Source organism: Eschrichtius robustus, chromosome 21, assembly GCF_028021215.1.
Source record: "Eschrichtius robustus isolate mEscRob2 chromosome 21, mEscRob2.pri, whole genome shotgun sequence".
NCBI classification, from domain to species: domain Eukaryota; kingdom Metazoa; phylum Chordata; class Mammalia; order Artiodactyla; family Eschrichtiidae; genus Eschrichtius; species Eschrichtius robustus.
The window spans coordinates 23122748-23148570 of record NC_090844.1 but is presented as its reverse complement, the minus strand read 5'-3'; the positions used below and the strand labels follow the sequence as shown (position 1 = coordinate 23148570).

Sequence of the window (25823 nt, the reverse complement as noted above, 5' to 3'; positions counted from 1 at the left end):
CTTTGCTACTGTTTTCTTTTTTTCTATTTCATTTATTTCTGATCTGATCTTGATTTCTTTCCTTCTGCTAACTTTGGGTTTTGTTTGTTCTTCTTTCTCTAGTTCCTTTAGGTGTAAGGTTAGATTGTTTATTTGAGATTTTTCTTCTTTCTTGAGGTAGGCTTGTATAGCTATAAACTTCCCTCTTAGAACTGCTTTTGCTGCATCCCATAGGTTTTGGATCGTTGTGTTTTCATTGTCATTTGTCTCTAGGTATTTTTTGATTTCCTCTTTGATTTCTCCAGTGATCTCTTGGTTATTTAGTAACATATTGTTTAGCCTCCATGTGTTTGTGTTTTTTACGTTTTTTTCCCTGTAATTCATTTCTAATCTCAGAGCTTTGTGGTCAGAAAAGATGCTTGATATAATTTCAATTTTCTTAAATTTACTGAGGTTTGATCTGTGACCCAAGATGTGATCTATCCTGGAGAATGTTCTGTGAGCACTTGAGAAGAAAGTGTAGTCTGCTGTTTTTGGATGGAATGTCCAGAAATATCAATTAAATCTATCTCGTCTATTGTGTCATTTAAATCTTCTGTTTCCTTACTTATTTTCATTTTGGATGATCTGTCCATTGGTTTAAGTGAGGTGTTAAAGTCCCCCACTATTACTGTGTTACTGTTGATTTCCTCTTTTAGAGCTGTTAGCAGTTGCCTTATGTATTCAGGTGTTCCTATGTTGGGTGCATATATATTTATAATTGTTATATCTTCTTCTTGGATTGATCCCTTGATCATTATGTAGTGTCCTTCCTTGTCTCTTGTAACATTCTTTATTTTAAAGTCTATTTTATCAGATATGAGTGTTGCTACTCCAGCTTTCTTTTGATTTCCATTTGCATGGAATATCTTTTTCCATCCCCTCACTTTCAGTCTGTATGTGTCCCTAGGTCTGAAGTGGGTCTCTTCTAGACAGCATATATATGGGTCTTGTTTTTGTAACCATTCAGCGAGCCTGTGTCTTTTGGTTGGAGCATTTAATCCATTCACGTTTAAGGTAATTATCAATATGTATGTTCCTATGACCATTTTCTTAATTGTTTTGGGTTTGTTTTTGTAGGTCCTTTTCTTCTCTTGTGTTTCCCAGTTAGAGAAGTTCCTTTAGCATTTGTTGTAGAGCTGGTTTGGTGGTGCTGAATTCACTCAGCTTTTGCTTGTCTGTAAAGCTTTTGATTTCTCCATTGAATCTGAATGAGATCCTTGCCAGGTAGAGTAATCTTGGTTGTAGGTTCTTGCCTTTCATCACTTTAAGTATATCATGCCACTCCCTTCTGGCTTGTAGAGTTTCTGCTGAGAAATCAGCTGTTAACCTTATGGGAGTTCCCTTGTATGTTATTTGTCGTTTTTCCCTTGCTGCTTTCAATACTTTTTCTTTGTCTTTAATTTTTGCCAATTTGATTACTATGTGTCTTGGTGTGTTTCTCCTTGGGTTTATCCTGTATGGGACTCGCTGCGCTTCCTGGACTTGCGTGGCTATTTCCTTTCCCACGTTAGGGAAGTTTTCGACTATAATGTCTTCAAATATTTTCTCGGGTCCTTTCTCTCTCTCTTCTCCTTCTGGGACCCCTATAATGTGAATGTTGTTGCGTTTAATGTTGCCTCAGTTATTCTGCTATTGATTCCTTCTAGTGTAGTTTTCATTTCAGTTATTGTATTGTTCATCTCTGTTTGTTTGTTCTTTAATTCTGCTAGGTCTTTGTTAAACATTTCTTGCATCTTCTCGATCTTTGCCTCCATTCTTTTTCCAAGGTCCTGGATCATCTTCACTATCATTATTCTGAATTCTTTTTCTGGAAGGTTGCCTATCTCCACTTCATTGAGTTGTTTTTCTGGGGTTTTCTCTTGTTTCTTCATCTGGTACATAGCCCTTTGTCTTTTCATCTTGTCTATCTTTCTGTGAATGTGGTTTTTGTTCCAAAGGCTGCAGGATTGTAGTTCTTCTTGCTTCTGCTGTCTGCCCTCTGGTGGATGAGGCCATCTAAGAGGCTTGTGCAAGTTTCCTGATGGGAGGGACTGGTGGATGGGTAGAGCTGACTGTTGCTCTGGTGGGCAGAGCTCAGTAAAACTTTAATCCGCTTGACTGCTGATGGGTGGGGCTGGGTTTCCCTCCCTGTTGGTTGTTTGGCCTGAGGGAACCCAACACTGGAGGCTACCTGGGCTCTTTGGTGGAGCTAATGGTGGACTCTGGGAGAGCTCCTGCCAAGGAGTACTTCCCAGAACTTCTGCTGCCAGTGTCCTTGTCCCCACGGTGAGCCACAGCCACACCCCACCTCTGCGGGAGACCCTCCAACACTAGCAGGTAAGTCTGGTTCAGTGTCCCCTGGGGTCACTGCTCCTTCCCCTGGGTCCCGATGCCCACACTACTTTGTGTGCGCCCTCCAAGAGTGGAGTCTCTGTTTCCCCCAGTTCTGTCGAAGTCCTGCAATCAAATCCTACTAGCCTTCAAAGTCTGATTCTCTGGGAATTCCTCCTCCTCTTGCCAGACCCCCAGGTTGGGAAGCCTGACGTGGGGCTCAGAACCTTCACTCCAGTGGGTGGACTTCTGTGGTATAAGTGTTCTCCAGTCTGTCAGTCACCCACCCAGTAGTTACGGGATTTGATTTTACTGTGATTGTGACCCTCCTACCATCTCATTGTGGCTTCTCCTTTCTATTTGTATTTGGGGTATCTTTTTTGGTGAGTTCCAGCGTCTTCCTGTCGATGATTGTCCAGCAGCTAGTTGTGATTCTGGTGTTCTCACAAGAGGGAGTCAATAAATTCTTAATGGTGTTCACAAGATTCACCATGAAATGCTGACAAATTTAATTATATCACATTTGCCAGCAGAAAAACGACTGTTTATACATAAACAACATAAAAGCACAGCCATTAGCATGTATTAATGGAAAACACAAGTGGTCAAAATAAACTTCTTGAATTTTTCTGTGAATATTTCTGTTATGTCCTCATCACAGGAGAAAAACTTTAAGAACATTCTAATCATTAACATTTTTCTGGAAATTGGATAAGACACCCACTAAATTATTCAATTATAGTGATGGAAATCCATAATCCAGCTCATTAAATCATGGGAACATAGTTTCAGAACTACTACTCTGAAATACAGATCTTACCAAATTATTCCTCAGCCCAAACTCAGTGACTCTTCAGTGCCTTCACATAAACTTGAATCCTTCAGCATGTCATTAAAGACCATCTGTAATTTACTTTTACACCACCTCTCCTACCTCTCTTTCCACTATATTTTTTCATCACAATCTGCTATGCTCCAGCTTTATTAGATTACCCTGGAGCCCCATCTTCTGAAGGTGTTAGTTTCTAAAGTCATCGTGAAAGGTAAAATTTGCCTTTGGTCAAGATTATCCTTGAAGATACCTTAGCAATGCAATGGTAGAGACAGATGTAAAGTTTCTCAGTAAATCCAACACCAGCCAGTTTCACTTCCAGTGTCTAAGCAGATCAACTGAACACCAGATAAAGTACAGACAGTACTTTTAAACATTAACAACACACTATGTGTAAGAAGTGGTTCTCTCTATTAATATGCATGGTGGAACTGAGTGCAATATAGAACACTGCAGATTCACTTCTTCCACCTCTTACTCATTCTGGGACATGCACTCATGGAGTGAAATACTGAGCAAAAATCACCACTCACTAATATAAGGAAGGGATGCAACTACCATTTACTAAGCACTTGCTAATATTAGATGCTACATGTAAATTGTAAGCTATTTATTTAAAAGCGGAGACTATGACTTAACCTTAAATGTAACTCTTCCCTCTACCCTAAAGTACAAGAGAGACCAGTGTAACACAAAATTCTTTGCTTTAGTAAATGTATATATTTTTCCTTATGAAATAATTCTTCCCTCAAATTTGAAATAGTTTCATAGCAACAAAAGAATATCCATGGAGTGCTTCATCAGACAACAAAGCTGAAGCACTACAAGAAGTCATAGAAAAGCATCAGTGAATAATATAATAGAAGCACTCATTCCATGGAAATAAGTAGAATAAAGAAACTAGAGGGACTTCCTTGGGGGTCCAGCAGTTAAGACTTCGCCTTCCAATGCAGGGGGGGGCAGGTTCAATCCCTGGTCAGGGAGCTAAGATCCCACATACCTCGTGGCCAAAAAACCAAAACATAAAACAGAAGCAATACTGTAACAAATTCAATAAAGACTTTTAAAGAATGGCCCACATTAAAAAAAAAAAAAATCTTAATAAAAAAAAGAAACTAGAAAAATTTGGTGAGACTTTGTACAACCCACTTAGAAAGAATGACAATCAATAATAGGGAAATATTAAACAGATATTCTGTAAGGGTTTTTGTGAAGAAGAATTATTCCTCCCTAAAAGCAAATGTCAGAAATTTCTCCAATTCCCTGGTCTCAGGGCTCCGGGCTTGCCCGTCTCAGGTCATAAGATGACTGCGGCAGCCGCGCTGCACCAGCGCCGGGCAGTCTCAACCAAGGCCAAAAGGGAAGTTGCCGACATCTATTTTAAAAGAGAAGAAACCTTTCTCAGCGAACATTTCCTTATGGTTGGGGCCAGAGATGGTTTGTGGGCCCATGCCTTTACCAGGCACTAGTAAGGACGAGATGAGATCACCAGAGCTGTCTCAGACCCTCAAGCTCCTCTATCTGAACAAAACAGAGCTCTACGGAAGGACTTGGGAAGCTTTGATCTGCGGGCCAGCTCCAACCTACTGGTTTTGTGCGGCCTGCAAGCTAAGAATGGTTTTTACATTTTTAAATGGTTACATTTTAAATGGCTATATAAGTACCTACATAAAATCCTCTATTTTGTCTCTTGGCCCACAAAGCCTAAAATATTTACTACGTGGACTTTTAAGAACACATTTACTGGAAAATGATTACTGGATGGGAAATCGACTCTCTGCTTGAGTCATTACAGATCTTTAAAATGACTCAAAATTGAAAAAAGAAAAATCAAGGTCCCTAACTCCCTCTCATATCTAACTTGATCAACACCCTTAAGGTTCTACCTTTATTTATCAGTCAGTCATGGGATAGAATCAGGGCTCTCTATAAAGTGGGCAATCTAATTTTTTCCTCCAAATATTCTGAAGTGGTTCAAGGCACAGAAGTACAAAATGTGTGTGATAAATTTATTCCTGGAGGGCAGCAGTAACTATGTGATATGACTAGAGATCAATCCCCGTCCCCCAATTTTTTAAATGAGTCACCTGGCAGGATTTGTGTTGCTGCCCTAGTTCAGTTTCACAGTTTCATATTGGAGCCAGTATAATTTTATTTTGTTGTGATCCCAGAGAATTGTAGGGAACTCTCATTGTTTAAAGGGAGTTCTCCTAAGTTTGGATTTATTACTCTAATCTCCACCATTCTGTAAGTTACATAAATGGTAAATGACAATAATTCACTCTACTGGTGGAGAAATAACAGGAAAAGATTAAATGACCTCTGCAGGTCGTCCACAAAATCAATGCTGGAAACACTGAAAAAAAAGGGCCAACTCAAGTACAGAATATAGTCCAGAAGCTAGAACATCTCTGACACAACACTGTTCTTCGTCCTCTTGCCTTTGATGACTGTGACTCACGCTGTGTTAATTCTTCACTCAGGCAAAAAACTTAGGCTCAACAACATTCAAAATATTCTTTATATACGAGTCAAACTCTTAGAGACAAAACAAATATACAGTCTAGTATTATACATATAATTAAGTGCCTAAATGGTCATTCAAACTGAGCTAACCAAATAAATGACATTGCCACTCACAAGGAATCTTCTAAGAACTTTCAAGTTATACAGCTATATATATGTATTGCTGTCCATGAGTTTTGTTTTCAACCTAAAAAATTTGACAGATTGATTTTATATACAGCAGCATTAATTTATTCTTTATATTTTAAATAGATACAACTTTAATTCTTAATATATATGTATTATTTGGAATTACCAGCATACTTACTGAAGAAATTCGGGAATGTTGGGACTAATGAAGTCTTTTTTAAGACACAGTTCTATTTTCCTCTATCTCAATCTCCACCACAAGGATATGATAGAGGATGTCTTCAAAGACGCTTAGCATTCAGCACTAAAGAGATCTATTTTCTCTTAAGTACAGAAACTGCCTCAAATAAGAAAAATGTTATACTTAATGTGTTACACCTCAACTGTGGTAATTAATGGTTAGAACTGGCTTAAGATACAAATTCAGAAGGTGTGAGAAGAATAACAGATGTCTGGCAGTTTTAAAGACAAACATTCTTTTTTTTTTTTTTGTATCTGGAGATAACAAGCTGAGGTATGTATCTTTATTTCTATTTGAATAGTAAGAATGACTTTCCTAAAGAGGATAATTTGATAAAATGATATAAAACCACAATGGTATGGGCCTGAAATATATAGGACATAAAATTATGATTAAAAAATGCCAAAAACAGTTTTGGAAACCAGCAAGCAGACTATAAGGAAATGGTTAAGGGGACTCTTTCAAAAATCAGTGTGAACAGCCTAGTCTCAACAGCTAACTATGAGGCTGAGTTCATCTCTCGCCTAAACTTCAGCTATGTCCACATCACTCATTTCGTAATTCATCATGGATTATTCTGTGACATTTCTGTACTTAGGCATGTAGACTCACATTATAATTTTACGTTAACTATGAACATGCGTACATCCCAAACTAAACCTGATTTCAAGTAATCTGAGAGTTGAAAACAGTCTCTATATTATTTTAGCTAGAGTGACAATTTTTTTTTTCTGCCCAAATCAGGATACTTTGAAATTAAAAGCAAACAATAGTTAAAAAAAAAATTAACAGGCATTAATAAAATCTACAATAGAGGGATAAAGACAGGAATCTGAAACAGGTCTACGCCCTGGTAGACAGAGACTACAACCTAGGGAACAGGTAGGTGGCAGGCATACTGTAATCTTTTTAGCTTGAAGGTAAGAAACATTAACTCTGGGCTTCCCTGGTGGTGCAGTGGTTGAGAATCTGCCTGCCAATGCAGGGGACATGGGTTCGAGCCCTAGTCTGGGAAGATCCCACATGCCACGGAGCGCCTGGGCCCGTGAGCCACAACTACTGAGCCTGCGCATCTGGAGCCTGTGCTCCGCAACAAGAGAGGCCGCAATAGTGAGAGGCCCGTGCACCGCGATGAAGAGTGGCCCCCACTTGCCGCAACTAGAGAAAGCCCTCACACAGAAACGAAGACCCAACACAGCCATGAATAAATAAATAAATTAATTAAAATGGAGATGTCTTTAAAAAAAAAAAACATTAACTCGACATCATCCCTTTTTATAAAAATCTTAAAAAGCTAATTTTGTTGAATACTGCTAAATGATTATGCCAACTATTATACATATACCTTGAGTCTACAGATTTCTGTAATTGGTTTTCTAAGAGAAAGTAGTTTCCTAGGACGTTATCTATCTTCCTGAAGCAGGATTTGTTCATGCCATCTGCCTATTCAAAATTTCCAGTGGCTCTCCAAGTACCATGAGAACAAACCAAAGCTCTCCAGCTGAGACCAGCAAGATCTTGTTCCAGCATATCTTTTCAGATTTTCACCATCCCCCATGGACTACCTATTACTCCACCTACTGAACTAACTAATCATAACTTCTGACTAAAAAACTCCTTTGCTTTCCTGATTGAGTCATTATTTAAAATGTATTCTTTGTATTTTGTCTATTTCTATATATCTAATTCTTGGACATTCTTAGCTTAAATTCTATTTTCTTCATGGAATTTCTCCATTCTTTCCCCTAGCCTGCCACCACTAACAGAAGTAATTGGTCTCTCCTCTGAATAGCAATCTACCTGTACTTTCCAATCTGTATAACAGATATTCAAGTAGACTGTGTTAGACAAGACTATTTTTAGATTTTAAGTCCCTTAAGATAAAGAATCTTTATCAAATTCAAACTTCCCATATACCTCATAGTAACAAGTGCAATACCTTGCACACCGGCTGTTTGAAAATGGTTGGTAAATGGAGGGCTCAAAAGAATGACAAATTAGTAAATTCTGATGATAAAGAATACTGTTTTCAACATACTACTCTGTATACTGAACAAACATTAGAGACTATCAAACTATTCACTAACCAAAAACCATGCATTTCTTCTTTCTCTAGAAATTTGGAGGGAAAAAAGTTAAATGCCTGTGTTGATAGAATTGTTTAATATTGAAAAAAACTGATTCACTTAATCTATAATAAAAGTATAATTTACGTTTTTACAGATATTTACAGGCCATCGTTATCCACAGTGGGATATACACAGTTAAAAGTATCTCCTGTGAGGAATGAAATAAACAAAATAACCACAAATTTCATTCTTAGCTAGAATTCTGCTACAGTAATCAATATTTTACTCTAATAGGCTGTTAATCCTTTAATGTGTTATGAACCCACCAGAGTATGGAATTTGTCTAAGAAGTTAAATTTTAATATAATTTGAGAAACATGAAACTAGATTAATGTTTACTAGCCAAACTTGAGTATTATTATTTGTAAACCTTCAACATTCAATGGAATTGTAAAAGGAACAATCAAGTTCTCTGAAAAGAGGTATATTATATTATAACGGTGCACACTTTCTTTGCTTTCTTAAAGGGGTGCTTACCTTGCCCACATGCCCTAACTGTCAGAGAAATAAGTTGCAGAGAGCATAGCTGATTAGACTCGAGGTGCCAATCCCATGGCTGTGCTGAACAAACTGAAGTCTTATTCATACGCTCCCTTTCTCATCCCTGAGACTTGGGAGAGATGGCAGCTGCAGATGGTATATTTTTAAGCCAAAGGCTTATAAAGTAGGGGCTGCAAAGACCATATTTGGGCCATAGAGAAGTAAAACAGAAAAATATAGTCTATAAAAAGAAGAATGAAGCAGATGAACAAAGACTAGCAGAGAAAAGAAAGCCACACAATCTCAGAAAGAGAGAGAGAGACAGACACAGAGAGAGAATGGCAGCCAAGGTAACAGTTTCCAAACTTGTTGTTCCAGCTCTTAACCACACAGTTATCTCATAGAATTACTAAGCAGGCATGTATATAAATAAGTATAAAACAGATTTCTACTTATGTCTAATCTAGATTCAGTCGATCTAACTGAACAGTAACTAAAATGTCTCTGAGACACTGGCCCCTTTGGACTTTATTTTGATATGATCAAACCTCAGATATTATTTGAACTATAAAAGCTACTTTGGATCTATATCTTTAAAAGCACTTTAACACCTTTGGGCTAATAGAATCTGCTTATCAATCCACCTCTAGAAGAGCATTAATAAAATCCTTAAAATAAGCTAACACATTTCTCCAAAGTGAGCAAAGCTCTTGATCACTCGATATGAGAAATAAGCCCATTAAATGCCAATGACTATTGACACAATTTCTTCTTACATACATTGTAAATAAATCTGTCAAATTAAGACATACGAACATCAAAAAAAGTTTTCATGTTTCACACATTTAACAGATGCTCACTAATGACAAAATAGCAGTGCTTTCATGTATGAAAAAAAAGCACTTCTGAATTAAACCTTTTGTATCTGCGGTATTAATAATACCGTATGCAATTGGGGCTTAGGTTGTACTTAATAATGATAGCAAACAAGGCAGAAGCAATAGAATGCAGAATGCCAGGGTACATTAACAATAATAAAGAAAAAAGGATAAAATCTTCATGTCTTTCCCATTTAGGCTTTACAGTAATCTTGTGAAGCAGGGGGTTGGTAGAGATAATTATTAATTTTTTAAGATACAGAAGTTTGCTCCTATAAAAGTGGATTTCTCAAAAAAGTTGGTTAATAACCCCATTTTCTTATAACCATCCTTTCCTTAAGAGTCATTTGTTTTCTGTCCTTTTGCTAAATATTGCCTGCTTGCCTCCCTGGACCCACATCCACCCTCCACCCTGCTCTGTGTCCTGGGAAAATCACGTGTATGGATCACATCAATGGGCTCTTTTGGTCTTTAACTTTTCGCTGTATGTGGCCAGTGGGAAGTAATGACAAGGGTACTGGTGGGAAGGAGAAGACTGAGGAGAATGGATTAGATATAGCCTTTACCAAAGGCTACAGATGCTGTCAGGTGGCCTGCTCTATATAGCTGCCCTGTTCTTGCCCCTTCAGGCCCAGGCTGATGATAGCTCCCACTTGCTGCTGGTACTACCTCACCCCTTGTTGATTTCCTGAGCCTTGCCCACACCTTTGTATATAATTCCTTTATTAAACTTTCCTCAAATTACCCACTTTGAGTGTGCTGTTTATTGCCAAGACCCTGACTAATACAACTTTCTACCTCTATATCTTTGGAACACTTCCTTCAAAAGCCACCAAGGCCCTTATGTGAAAATTGCCAAATTAAATGGATCGTCTACCTTGGTTTCTCTCTGCAGCACTAATCACCTGTTCCTTCTTCACACTCCGTTGCACTCAGTAGACACCATGATAAGCCTTTCAGTTTCCTCTTCCCACTACTGCTCCACAAACATGAGTAATCCTCAAAGGTTATTCCTTGACTCTCAACTCATCTTTCCATATTCTCTACCAGGAACCTTCCTCATTCCCACAACGTATGATCACTATGTCAATGGCTTCCCAATAGATCTTTCTAATCCTAAACTCTCTTTCATACTCTAGTGCTATATTTCCAACCACTAGTTTTATTTAATGTCCCTCTATCATATTAACTCCAAGTACAAAATCATTACCAAGACATAGGACACCAGTATTTCTTTCTAGCTTTCTTACTTCCTTAATTGTACCACCATTTTCTAAGTTTATTCCAGCACCCAATTCATTTCCAAGTACCACCATTTTCTAAGTCTATTCCAGCACCCAATTAGTCTTTCCAAATGGCTTTCGTCTTTCTCTTCCGTTTTCATTGCTGATGCCACTAAATTGGTTCAGGATTAGCTCCAAGTTTGGTAACTGCTTTAACTTCCAAACTATTTCCCACAGTATCCAGCACACAATCTTTATCATTTTACAACTCAATGTTGAGCTAGTGGATCAAAACAAATTATAAAGGAATTATATACATGTCTTAAATAAAATTTAGATAATTAAGGGAAATATATAGTATATAAGTTTGAAAAGACAAATACAGAAAAAAATACAATGCTCATACTTACTAGTAATCAAAGTATTGTTTTGTATGCCACGTACTATACAACATACATATATATATATAAGCTCATTTAATTTTTACCAAAAAAACAAAACAAACGAACAGAAAACCACCCTTGTGGGGGAGGTATTAATACCCACATATCACCAATGAGTCAACTGAGGTTCAGAGAAATTAAGTCCACGGTCATAAAACTAGAAAGTGGAAGATTCTAAACTGAAAACTATATCTGTCTATGTTACATACACAATATGCTTAACTTGCAGAGTGAACCTGAACTTTGTATTTATTACCAAGTTTTACACAAAAGAATGCTTTGGCTTATATAAATATTACTAAGTTCTATCTGTCTAAGTAAGACAAGTTAGTTAATGGCATTAGATCTCCCTACCAAATTCTCTGCCTTTTCTGATTTAGTAGTCTTAGCTTGAGAACTAGGTTCATCATGAGGAGGGGAAGACAGCAGAATGGAAGAAGCAGCGTAAGAGGGCTGAATCCTAACTCAGGAGTGGGGCTGCTTGTTCAGAAGGTGCTTTTAGAATCAAATGGAAACAATGAGTCCTTCAAAAATCAAACTGAAACCACAAGTTCCCCAGAAGGAACACTAGGCAAGCAAACATTAGGGCCCAACAGTAGCTAAGTTGGGTCTTCATAGGGAGCTTTTACTTATGCATTAGTCACCAGATAAACTAGCCCTGAGGGATAGCAGTCTGCCTTGGGACTGGGAAATGAGTGAATGCTAGGATGGAAATTTGTATCTATTTGTTCCCAACCCTGATTAAATATGATTTTTTTTCCCATTTAAAGTGCCTAGTCGCAGAAGTTCTCAATTTTGTTGAACTGAAGTGGAAGGACTAGGGAAGATATACTAGTCTAAAAGGCATTCTACATCACTGGCAGGGCGGTTAAAATTATACATGCCCCACTGATGAATTGCGACCTTATTGATGAGAATGTACTGTGAACATGAAGGGCAGAAAAAAGATTTAGAACCACAGACCTAGAGTAATGCTGACTAGGATAGGTTATATAAAATAATGTTATTTCTCATTGAACCTTCAGGAAATAAAATGACTCATGGGAGACAACAAATAGATACTTTCCCAAAATGAAGGGCATTATTCATGGTTGTTCAAGAACATTATAAATGCCATAAGATATTTTTAAAAATAGGTAAATGATAAACATACTATGCTCTTAAGTGTAGCAGAAAGCCTACTTAGCTTATTATTTTGCTTGATAGAACAACAAGACATTATTTATGTAATAGTGCAGTAGCTGTACCCTGAAAATAGGTAATAAATCTGTAGAACTCTGTTCCTTTCATTCCAGCTCATCCTGACTGTTTAATTAAAAACATCAACCGTCCTTTTAAAGCAAGGATATACAAATTTTTTTGGATCATGCACCTTAGGAGTAAAAAAATGTTTTAAGAACCATCTCAATATATATTTATGTACATTTGTAAATTATAACCAAGCAGGGCTAAACTAATACATAATAAACATATATAAAATTTATACAAAAAAAATTACAAAGGATGGGAAAGAGATGAAACAATTAAAAATTTAAAAAATTTTTAAATTATTAGTCATACAAAATATCATTTGGCTCAATTAAAAAAAACTTTAAAAAATCTTATAAAAATTATGTTGTAGATTTGAGGGTCTGATTCTAAGTTCATTTTCAATAGTTGGTCCCATTGGCTAGATTAGCTAAAAAGATTTCACATAGATATTTAGTGCCACTGGAAAAAGTGCATTGTTAGCAAAGCCTTCTAAATCACAATGCTTATTTTTTAATGTAATTTACTAATTATGCTAAGGCTTTAACTGAATTCTGCTAGTAAAATTACATTTTTCTTGATTCTTGCAAACTTATTATGAGGTGTTGCATTAAAATATTTTTAATAGGTTCAAAAACTACCTGAACACAAATTTTAAAAAAAACCAAAAGCTTTAAAACAGGTTAGAAAATCCTGTTGCCCAGTTTTTAAATTATATAGATATGACAGATGGGTGATAAATATACATCATTTTTCGGCAACAAAATCACAAAACAGTGGATATTTTCTAAAAATCTATTTTCAAAATGTCCTCTTCATTTGTTAAAGTTCCTTTTAAAGAGAAGTTACTTTCTCATTCACTCTAAAATATATAACTTTCACCTTTAAGGTTCTGATTATGTTTCTCTTTAAAAAAAAATGTACCTACATACAAGTAATAGTCATTTGTCACCATAGAACTATCAGCAAATTTTGAATTCCCTTATTTTCATAAAAAAAAAAAAAAAGGGACAACAACTAAGTATGTCAACCTGAAAATCCTGATTCATGAAATAGCCAGATAAACTTTTTATGCTATAAGACTGTCATGGTCATTCCCTCTGATTTTCAACAACGGTATTTATCAAGATTCTACCATTTAGGATAATATCCATAAATCTACTCATGTAAAGTTAAATGTGTCACAAAGTGCTGAAAGTGAGCAGACGAGTGAGTGTATCACGGTCAATCCCCCCACACACAACTCGTGTTCTTCCTCACGAAACACCTTGGGCTCTGACATGACTCAGAGAGGCTGACACACGGACATAATGAGAGTGCCAGCATCAGTCTATGTATGAAATATTAGTACAGTAAGTCCCCTACATATAAACCTTCAAGTTGCGAACTTCCAAAGATGCGAACGTGCGTTCCCATGTCCAATCATGTAAGTTAGTTCACATGTCTGGCATACATTGTTACATGCATGCATCCTCTACAAGTGGTTGTGCTTTTGTACACTTTAAAGTACTGTATAGAGTACAGTAGTACAGTATCATTATCTCAAGCCCAGGATGTCTGGAAGCAAGCATAAAAAGCAGTGGTGATGTAGCTGGTACTACCTAAGAAGCACCAGCGGTTGTACTGTACTACTGTACTTTTCAAGGTACTGTACTGTAAGATTACAAATGTTTTCTTTATTTTTTATGTTTGTTTTTTATGTGTTACTTGTGTGAAAAGGATTATAAACCTATTACAGTACAGCACTATACAGCCGATTGTGTTAGTTGGGTACCTAGGCTAACTTTGTTGGACTTAAGAACAAATTAGACTTATGAACATGCTCTCGGAACAGAACTTGTTTGTACGTAGGGGACTTACTGTAGATCTTAACTTCTTCATTCGCAAATAAATTACTATTTTAATAAATCAAAATTCTAATATTTTTTTCCTACGCCCAATGGCTCATCTTGTATGTTCCATAGAGTGTCTGCACCCTACTTTGGGGACTCCTGCTTTAAAGTATTCACTCTTGAGGATTTAAAAATCTGCAAGTTCAAGTACCTCCGAAAAACAACCAGTTTGCTTCCTTCAAGCAAACTTTCCTCAAGCAATTTATGGAGTCATGGAGTTGCAGATAATGTCACTCAGACAATGCCAATAAAAATGGTTATTAAAATTTTATTTCTTTATATTAAGGTTATTTGAGAGAATTATTATCATTACCAGTTTGAAGGAACAAATGTTCTTTAAAATAGGTAGCAATATTTTACCTATCATTCACATAAATTACTTTCTGATAAACCATAATTGATGTTGACTACCAAAATATATCAATTCCAGTATTAAGGTAAAACAATGTAAAGCTGAAACGTATTTCAAATGATAAGACCATAGCCACATTTATTGCTTTATAGAAGAATGATAGTAAAGTACAATATAAAACACAGGTAATTATCTCTATTAGTAACAAGATTTAAACCAGCTTTAAAGGAGAATCTATGAATTCAAATACATGCTAACAGTCCTTTATAAGATTAATTTCTTCCGGAGAATCAGAGAGAAGAGGAATAGTCTTAAGTGCAGCTAGCTACTCAATGCCAAGGTTGGCACCTTATCTCAGGCATGAGCCTTACCTTTGCTCCATGTTTATGTAGAACTTCCATGACATCATTGTGGGCCCTTTCTGCTGCAACGTGCAGGGGCGTCATGAAACTATGGAGAGGAGGAAAGGAAAAGGTAATCTCCTAACTTGTACCACACTTGCCCTTTAAGAACTGAGCAACTCCTTCTGCAACTGCACTTACTCTTTATTTTTTTCATTAACATTTGCTCCTTTTCTAAGTAACAACTCTGTCACTTGTTTGCGTTTGGGATGCAGGGAGGCCACAGCACAGTGCTGTAAAGTAAAGAAAACCAAGTTAATAAAATAAACTTCTATGTAAAAATAGATTTCTGAATTGAATAGCACCTGCTGACTATTTAAAACACTGTTATCTCAAAACATATATTTTAACATTATGGAGATGATCAAAATTCCTCCTAAATACACTGGGAGTATAAAACATAAGCCTTTAAACCAAGGTGAAATTATGCTCTCAGTTGAGCAGTAAGAGACTTCGTTTCTTTCCCTTTAGCCAGTAAGTAATTATCCAGTATATATTTACTTGAAGGTATCAGAATACTGCCTCTCCAAAGCTACAGAAATCTATAACTGAATTACTCAATCCTTCAGTGGGCTGTCAGTCACATAGATCAATATTTCTCAAGCTCTTTCCCAGAGGTACTCCTAGCACTACAGGAGAATAAGTCCATACGCCCAGGGACAGGTAAGAAGGTAACAGACTTGAAGGAGCTTAGAGGGAGAAGTATTCTCAGAAATTTTATGTTTTATCCTCTATTTATACAACTTTTGTATTCAACTTCATTTTATATTCATGTTTGTATTAAAACTGAAAAAGTAAGAAAACTACGTACTAATGAATAGAATGAACACTCTAAAAAAGCAGGTCAGGTTCATTCTGTGGCTTTGAGTGTCTCCTGGCAGAAATGCTGTGTAGCTTGAATGCATCTAAACCCCAGCATGAGAGCCATATTCTGAGCATACATACAGTTGGCCTATTTTGGTTTGGTAACTCTTATAATGTTGTTTTTAGCAGGTACTGCCTACCGTTTGACCCTTTTGTGCCAGATATAAAGAATGTTAACTGAAGCAGATTTAGAGGTCTGTGATAGAAGCATCACTTATGCTTAAATTCTGAATTCAGGTGTAATCCAACCAGCCCTATACCTGAAACTTAATGTGGTCAATGACAAGGAACACAGAACAATCTTTCTGAGAGTACATTAAAAGAAAAAACATGAATAGTTTTAAAAACAATTTGTACAGTCTGGAACAAAAAAAATTCCTAACCTTACCATTTTTCTATAATGAATGTAACAATTCTTTGACTACAATTGCTCAGAAGGATGATGCAAGTACCTTTGAAAACAATTTAATCGTTGATAGAAAGCAAATAGAGTATTTATCTAGCAACCACAAGAAAAAGAAGATTCTATAGAGAAAAATCACATCTTGTATTTCATGAGAGCACTGGCCACAAAAGTACATTTGTTATAATATGGTTGGGTAAAGACAAAAGTAAAAATAATTTTCAGATTAAGGTTGAGCAAATGTCTATTCTCTCATCCAGGAAAGCAATTATCTCCCTAACCAAATTTAAAAATCAACGCAACCAATATTAAAATGCAAATTCCTGGCACTTCAGATACTAAAGTTACCTTAATGTTTCTGAAATGAAAATCGTATTTTGCATTTACACTACTATTACAGACCCAAGGAATGGATTAACAATAAGATCTTACCAGTGCAGTTTCATGAGACTGTGGTTGTTTGAAATTAATGATTTCCAAAGCAAGTGTTTTTTTAACTTTCGCTAGGTCTGCTTCTCTGGCTGCTTGTAGTAAAGAATGACCTTTAAATTCATCTGTTAATGAAATAATGGTTGACGTATAAATATTTAAAATCTATAAAACTCGTTAGCATGATTATAAATAAAGTAGAAAAATTATTAATTTTTTTTTTTAATCAGTCATCAATTTTATACACATCAGTGTATACATGTCAATCCCAATCACCCAATTCAGCACACCACCATCCCCACCCCACCGCGGTTTTCCCCCCTTGGTGTCCATACGTGAAAAATTATTAATTTTACACATTCCTCTATTTTAGCAACAGCAACAACATGACAATATGATGATAAAGGTGCGAAGGATGAGGGTGTAGGTTAATGAAAAATTTTGAAATAAGACTATTTTCTACTCAGAGTTCATAAAGATACTCACTCCAGCAAAGTTTTAAAACAAGCAACCTAAACGTTCACCAAATAGAAACCAGTTAAATAATTTGTGAACACTTACACACTGGAATACTTTATAACTCTTAAACAAAAAGGCAGATCTATATATAAGCTGAGTCACTTGGCTGAATTCTTTCTCTTTTCCTTTTTCCCTTTCCTTTGAGGGCCCCATGTCACTTTCTCCTCTTCTTCAAAAGATAGGAAGAGGGACTTCCCTGGTGGTCCAGTGGTTAAGACTCCACCTTCCAATGCAGAGGATGTGGGTTCGATCCCTGGTCGGGGAACTAAGATCCCACATGCTGCGGGGCAACTAAGCCCGCACACCACAACTACAAAGCCCACATGCTCTGGAGCCCACGTGCCACAACTGGAGAGAAGCCCGCACGCCGCAACAAAGAGCCCGCACGCCGCAATGAAAGATCCTGCGTGCCGCAACTAAGACCTGATGCAGCCTAAATACATGAATAAATAAATTAATTAATCAATTAATTAAAAGGAAGGAAATTTTAAAAAGAGAGACACACACAGAGACACATGCGTGCACATACTTGCGTCTTATTAACTACTACTCGTCACTCAAGGTCTCAGTTCAGATACTTGGATAAGCCTTCCTGTTGTTCCCCATTAGGATTCCTTCTTATGAAGTCCTTTGTACTTGCCTTTAGCTGTATATCACAGGGCTTATCACACTGTCTTATCTGCTACGGTAGTCCCATCACCTAGCACAGTGCTTGGCATACAGTAGGTAGCCAATAAGTATTTGCTGCATGAATGCTGAATATTTACAAACTAAGTCATGGCAGGTTTGGGGAAAAAACATTTTTATATAACCTCTTGTTTAGTGGTACTTTATCACTGCTAAATTCTTCAAAGTACAGGCTTTTGAAACTTCAGAAAACTTCAGAAATCCCAATTACCCTGAAAACTTAATATTTGTAAAATGTCTTAAAAGTCTCTCTTTCTAAATGCATTTTGAAACAAGAATGAAAGCTACTTTTAGTATTTTCAGCTCCAGTGTGTGCAGAACCCACACTATGGTGTTCAATTGGCTTCATGAAAACAAATAAAAAAGTAAACAAGAAAGAGCAAAAAAATGTGTGTAATGAAAATGCTGTAAACATGGGTATGATCAAAATATTGTTTTTGTTTCCTGTATAATTTTCTTAAAAAGAATTCTGTTGTTGTGGTTGCCTAGTATAAAGCAGTGAGCATGAGGATGAAAACTGGTGAGAAAAGTTCCAGCTTTGTTAAATCCTCTCCTTCAGGTAATTCCTTGGTAGAATCTTATTTAATAAAATAAAGGAGATACTGAGAAGGTTGCAAAGTACTCTACTCAGGGAACTTCTTCCTTTACAAAACTATACAAATTTAGGTTAAATCTTAATGTTTACAGTGGAATCAGGTAGACCAGTGAAATACAACGTAAAAACCCATAACAGTACTCATAATTTACAAAATGACTCAAAGGAAAAAAGAAGTCAAATGGTGACATGGGGATAAAGCTGAGGCCAGGGTATAAAACTAAAAGAAAGAAATTAGAAAAAGATGTAAAAAATAAATTTTGAGTTAAGTTAAATTCAATTCAATAAACCTGCTGGGCACACAGCATGCACAATGCACTGTGCTAAGTTGGGGGTAGGCAGATACAGACCCAAGCACAATTACCATCAACTCATTTTTATTAGGTAACCAGGCATTGTGTAGGTGCCAAGAAGACAGAATAATAAAACCAAAGGTCTTTCTAAGAATTTAAACTTCACTGGGGAGACAGAACATCACATAGAAAAATGAACTATATAATGCAAGATAACATATGGCAAGAGTCATATGAGTGGGAGAGAGAATAAACGCACTTCTACAAGGATTCATTGCTAAGACATCTGCCCAGTTATAATCTGGTTTGTGCTGGCCTGTAATCTAGTAGATGTCATCTGTTCCGGTACCAAAATAGGTTTAAATTTCCATTTAAACAAGATCAAAACTGCAAGGAACTCTTCCTGTTTTAACATAAACTAATTTACAATCTGTTTAAACTTAAATGATGTTTTCATTTTGACCATGCCTTTTTCTTAAATTATCATTTAAAGGTTTTCTCAGGTGTTTAAATCTAGTTATCTGATTCTTAGAATCCTAGATGTAAGAGAATATCAACCATGGGACAAATTAAAAATTAGGTAACACCTACTTTAATTTAAACCTGTAATGCCCACGTATAGAACTAAATATATCTCAGTATTCGATACGACAACTAAATGTAATGTGGTATCCTGAATGGGATCCTGGAACAGAAAAAGGACTTGCAGTAAAAAAACAAGGAAATCTGAATAGAGTACAGCCTTTAATTAATAATGTATCAGTATTGGTTCATTATTTTGACAAATGTACCATATTAATATAAGATATTTATAGGGGAAACTGGGTATAGGGTATACAAGAACTCTCTGTACTATTTTTGTTAAGTTTTATGTAAATCTAAAACTATTCTAAAACAAAAAGTTTATTTAAAAACATGCATATGTAAACATAGGTAATATGTATCAGTATCTGAGAAGATTACTTCCACCAAATCATAAAAATTATCTTATTTAAATTTGGGCAAGTGATTGCACTTGGGCTATAACACACATAAATAAAAACATGAATGTGCAACTTGCAGGGCTTGGGAAATAGTGAGTACTCCATAATGTTAGATATCATCTATTACTACCAATAGCACAAGAATATAACCTCTGTGAGCTTAGAGATTTTTTTCTAGTTTGTACACTGCTATATTTCAAGTTCCTGGCACATAGTAGGTATTCAATAGATGGTTATTGATGGACTCATCCTCTTTTGTCTTAAAAAAAAAAAAAAAAAGGAGCCTTACTTAACACATGAATTAGAATTAGGCTTGAATAAACACAAAATAAATATATGTATATGAGATTCCTGTAGAATTCAAAAAGAAAAGTAATGATAAGAGGATAATAAACTAGTGAACATGTAAGAACTGAAGTCTATTATCTAAGTTAGACAAAACAACAGCCCTAATAACAAAAATAAGATATTCTAGGGACTTCCCTGGTGGAACAGTGGTTAAGACCCCGTACTCCCAATGCAGGGGGCCCGGGTTCAACCCCTGGTCGAGCCGCAACTAAGACCTGACGCAACCAAATAAATAAATTAATTAATATTAAAAAAAAGAAAGATATTACAATTTACAACTAGAGATGTTGACTTTAGGATATAAATACATACAAGTCAATCTTTCCCGGAGCTCAGGAGTTGGAGCCATATCCACGGCACTTTTGCCATGGCAGTTGACTAAAGTGGGATCGGCACCATGACTAAGTAACAAAGAGCAGACCTCTACACGATTCTTGGAAGCAGCCTCATGGAGTGGGGTAAACTGCCAGAGATCCATAGCATTAACACAAGCTCCATGCTGAATTGAGAAAAAAAAAAGTTATAGGTCAGTAATCATTTCACTGGATCAAATAAAACTCGTTTATTTGACTGTAAATTTCAGTTATAACTCTGAAATGTCAACAATTGTTTTAATTTCTTTAATTTCAGCTTTTAAAAAACAGTTTAAAATAAGTTGAATAATTAAAAAATTTTAAGGCAATGGTGAACATTAAAAAAAACCAATTTTATTATCTTAAAAATCTTGGCAAAAAACCCCCATGAAAACTCATGATGAGTTAAAAAAAAAAAGCAAATAATATTCAATATTTTTAATTTCTCTTACCTTTAGTAGCAGTTCTGTGACTTCGTAATGTCCATATGAACATGCATTATGAAGAGGAACAAGTCCACTAAGTGGAAAAAGGCCAATTAAAATACTAAAATTTCAAAGAACTTAGAGTCATTTATCCAAGAAGTGCTAAGAAACAAAATCTAATAAATCCTAGTACAATTATGTTTAAAATATTTTAAAGTATTTAATAAGAGAATAAAAAGCTAACTAATGCTCAACCTTTTGTATTTATCTTGTTTTATGTATGTCATTACATATAACGATAAAAGCACCAATTAGAAAGGCATTTCGGTAAAAGGAAGAAGTGCATGTACTAATTGAAAATTGCATGCTTTAAATAGTAAGTATTTATAGAAAATACATGTTAACTGATAGTGAATTGAAATATTCCTACCATTTTATTTCACTTTCATGGTAATTTCCAGCACAAGAATTCAATATCCAAACTATTACAACTTGCATATCCGAGTATCATTCTGCATGAGTCAAAGACCCTCTTTTTTGTGGTGTACTTATCTTGAGGACTCACCTACTGTACACCATCTGCTTTCAGACATGCACGAGGGAAAAGCGATTTACAAGAGCATCAGGCATTTGTGCCCCTATACTATGGGAACACCACTCACACGTGGCACAGAACCCGGCGCAGGCAAAAGAGAAACAGCACCAAAAAGAGCAGATTTGAAATGATGGACTCCTCTTCTGAGAACTGTCTCAAGTACTGAGCTCTTTCTTCTTGTCTATGTTTCCTGACATGGAGAGGGGCAAAGTGAACGAAAGCCTGCTCCAGGGCTTCTTTTCCTTATGCTGCTCATCAGTGTAATAGGAACACTACTTCATCTGGGCAGTCAGGTCAATTATCTTTTAGATATTAAAGTGGCATAATGAGAAATGTTAGCCCATCACATAGGCTAGCAGACCCAATTCACGTGTCCCTGGAGATGGGCTAGGAAAGTGGTACAAAGGTTTCCAAAATGCACCTATTCATAAAATAAATGACATACTGCTTTCTTGGTTCCCAGACACCTCTCTCCCATATCAACCTTCATAAGGACCTTTTAGGTTTTCTCAGTTTAGATGGTCAAGATTTCATCAGGAAAAAATTAGAATATTGTATACTTACGTATACTTATGATTTTAGTTTATTAGTAAGAGACGGTCCTTTCATACCTGATAAATAGGATAGTTGTGTTACTGGATTATCAGAATTTTTTATTTATCTGTCTTTCTGAAGTGTAACTTAAGAGTTGAAAAATAGTAATTGCAATTGAGAGAAACAAATTTTAACTTCAAATAATAGAATACAATAAAATTAAACTAATTTAGGAAATTGTTATGAGAAGAACCCTTAATTAGTAGGAACATGAAAATGAAGTCAAATCACTGTGAACATTCTTAAAATGCTATACAAGCTGTAAGGCAATGGGATATAAGACTTTGTCTAGTGCTCAAAAACTTTTGTGTATCAGATGTTGAAAACAAAGCGTAAATATCCATGAATGAAACCATTACAGGAAATACGCTGATACACATACCCTTTGTCTTTTGCATGCACGTCAGCACCATGCTGGAGAAGAAGCTGAACGATCCGAACTCGGTTGTAGCCCGCTGCTAGATGTAAAGGAGTTGACTAGATAGAAAAGAGAAAGAAAAACGTATCCCCCTCTTCAGGTAAATAATTCTTGCTTTGGCATCTAATCTGTATTTATTTATTTAAAGACAATGAGTGTTAACATACACAGAAAATACTGAGGTGAAGTGCCAAAAATTCATATTTCCTAGCTGGATGAGAGACAATTCACTCATCTCAGGAGTAAATTCTAACTTCAGTGCCATTCACCTACTTCTCCTACTGGTTTTTCAAGGCCTTCAGTTATCAAGCCCTACCCTACCTATTCCACATTATTTCTTAATTTCTTTCCATCATGGACCATTCCTACTGCTCTGGGAAGACATGTCAGGGCTCATATTCCTCATAATTGGAAACATTCTTCTTTACCTTACTTGCATCCTGCCCACCTTTCAAATTCTAACTTTTCAATCCCAATTCTATCATAAAGAGCTAGCTCTCAAAATTTCTCTTTAATAGGAAAAGCTGAAAAGCATCTCTGAAGAATATTGGAAGAAATTCTAGTGGAAACAAAAAAGACAATGGACCGTATTCATTCCATTAGGCTGCTAGCAATGGGTCAGAACTAATTTCCTACCTTGGATAACGGTGAAATATGCCAAGATAGTATTTAATTCTTCTATTTTATGTACTGCATATGCAGTATAAATACAGGAGGAAAATAAAGTTTCTTCCCAACTAATTACTGCCACATTTTAATTTGAACCAAGTTATTAAAAGGTGTTCTGCTCACATATAATATGATAATTAAAATAATCAAACTTCTCCACACCTTTAAAAAAAAAATCAGAAATAACATTACTTTAATTAAAAGTTTCTCTGCAACCATAGCAATTTTCCCACCTCTGCTCATTTATTTAAAGTTTAAATACTGTAACGGCTTTTCACACAGGGTCTAGTATACTTTAATATACTACCATGTCTCATGTCTTCTATTTTGGGCCTTGGGATTTAATAAGATTTTCAATTTATTTTCTTCACATATTTTGATACAAAAGAATTACTTAATACTGTGTTATCTATTACTGCTTTCAAGGCACTCCATACATTTTGTATGTTCTGACAGTCTCTAAGTTTAGGAACTATTTTTGAGCAATACACAGCTAATAATGAGATCAGGTAGTTTGGAAAAGAGTCCTGAATAGGAAGTCAGGAAACATCATCACAGTCCTGGATCTTGTGGAAATGTGAAAGTCATATTACCTACATAGCTCAGCTTCCTCACATGTAAAATGGAGATAAAACCACCCATCCTAGCTATTTCAAAAGTGCATGAAAAGTTTTCTCCCACATATAATCACCTTTAAAATGTAAAATGCCATATAAAAACAGATGATTAAAATTTCTGAATCATCAAACAACAAGCCCATCCAAGTTTCTGCCTTCAGACACCTGTCAAACGTTACTGTAAATGATACTTCTAGGGACTACCCAATTATTTTCAGGACTTATTTTCCCCATCCTTTAACATTTTAAAGATGTTGTTTCACTATCTTCTGGCTTGCATTGTTTCAGACTAGAAATCTGCCTACATGGTATCTTTATTCCTATGCACATGTGATTTTTCTTCGGGATACATTCATAATTTCTCTTTATCACAGACTTTAAGAAATTTGACTTGTGATGTACCTTGGTACAGTTTTTTTTTTTTTTTTTCCTTCTTTTTTTTGGTGTATGTGTGTGCTTGGGGCTGGCTGAGCTTCTTCGATCTACTATTTACAGTTTTCATCAAATTTGGAAAACTTTCAGCTATTATTTCTTCAAATATTTTTTCTGCCCTCTCTCTTACCATTGTCTCCTTTGGGGACTCCAATTGTACAGATGTTAGGCTGTTTTCAAAGCTTGCTTTTAAGCTTTGTAAGCAGGACCAGAGCAGCCTTTGGTCTAGGACTAATTTTCCCCTTCTACTGAAGCATTACCCTTTTGAGTACTCTATGATATCTAATGAATTATGAGGTTTGTCCTTTCTGGCTGGTGGCAACAGAAATGATTAAAGTCTCTGTGAGTTGCTAGGATTGTTACCTCTAATCCTTTTGGGTGGTTCTTTTATCAGCCTCAGGTAGTTTTCTCATACCTGTATTAATCAGTACTCAGCTGAAGATAGTAAGGGGATCCTTTGCAGCTCTCTGGAGCTCTCTTCTCTGTGCAGCTCTCCCTTCCCTGGTCCTCCACCCTGCTAACTCTTGCCACCTTGGTCTCCTCAATCTTCTAATTCCATCTTCTCGAGTCAGGGAAACCACTGGGTGCCTCCTGGATTTTCCCTCCCTGCATCAAGGCCTGGAAATTCTTTCTAGGCAACAACCTGGAGCAATCACAGAACTCACCTTATTTGATTCCTATCACTCAAGAAGCACTACTATGTACTGCCTGATGTTCAACTTCTGAAAACCAGTTTCATATATTTTATCCAGTTTTTTTTTTTTTTTAAATTGTTTCAGGAAGAAAGGTAAATCTAGTTCCTGTCACTCCTTCTTGGCCCACTTTCAGGGCTGAATTTGACTTTATACTGCAGTTGGGAAGTTTCCTCAAGAGATAGTAACTGCTTTGGATGAATGGTCAATGTGTCAGTAAGCTCTCATAGGACATAGCTGACGTTTAATATTATAAGGAAAAGGTGACAATTTCATTGCTGATGCACAAAAAGATTTTCTTTTTTCATATTAAGTATTCTTACAAAATTTTATTTGTATATAGTTGGGTCAATAATAGTATTTATTTCTTATTCTTGAAAATAAACTAAGTCCCTAAATAAATGAATACCTATACACACACACTAACTGTTTATACAGAAGGCCAAAACAAAAAATTATATCTAGTTTCTGGATTTTAAAAAATCATTATGAGACTAAAAATTATCTATAATGCTTTGAAAATGGTAATATAATTTTTAACCTGTATAATTTTAAAACTCATATAACTCAAATAAATTAGAAGGCTCTGTAATTGAAATGGTAGAAAGTGATAGAAGGCCTGAAATAGAGCAGTTGTTAAAAAATGGAGTTGAGGAGTAAGTGTCAAAAACTATTAAGAAGGAGAATTGCTAGAATCTGATAATTGATAATAAGTAGTAAGGAATATAGCAGTTTCCAGTTTGGAAATGTCAGTGATAGAGGAAGGAAAAGAAGGAAGAAGGGAGGGAGGGAGAGAGGGAAG

At 35.9% G+C, this 25823-nt stretch overlaps 1 protein-coding gene across 1 annotated transcript in view; it reads right to left on the bottom strand.

Moving 5' to 3' along the window:
- Positions 1-25823, bottom strand: part of TNKS (tankyrase) — a 179164-nt gene that overhangs the window by 50837 nt on the left and 102504 nt on the right. The window contains exons 6-11 of the mRNA XM_068531939.1: positions 22576-22670; positions 21032-21098; positions 20539-20725; positions 16805-16926; positions 15247-15338; positions 15076-15154 (exon numbers count right to left, since the gene is read on the bottom strand). Coding sequence (XP_068388040.1) covers positions 15076-15154; positions 15247-15338; positions 16805-16926; positions 20539-20725; positions 21032-21098; positions 22576-22670 — 642 coding nt within the window. The remainder of the gene's footprint in view (positions 1-15075; positions 15155-15246; positions 15339-16804; positions 16927-20538; positions 20726-21031; positions 21099-22575; positions 22671-25823) is intronic.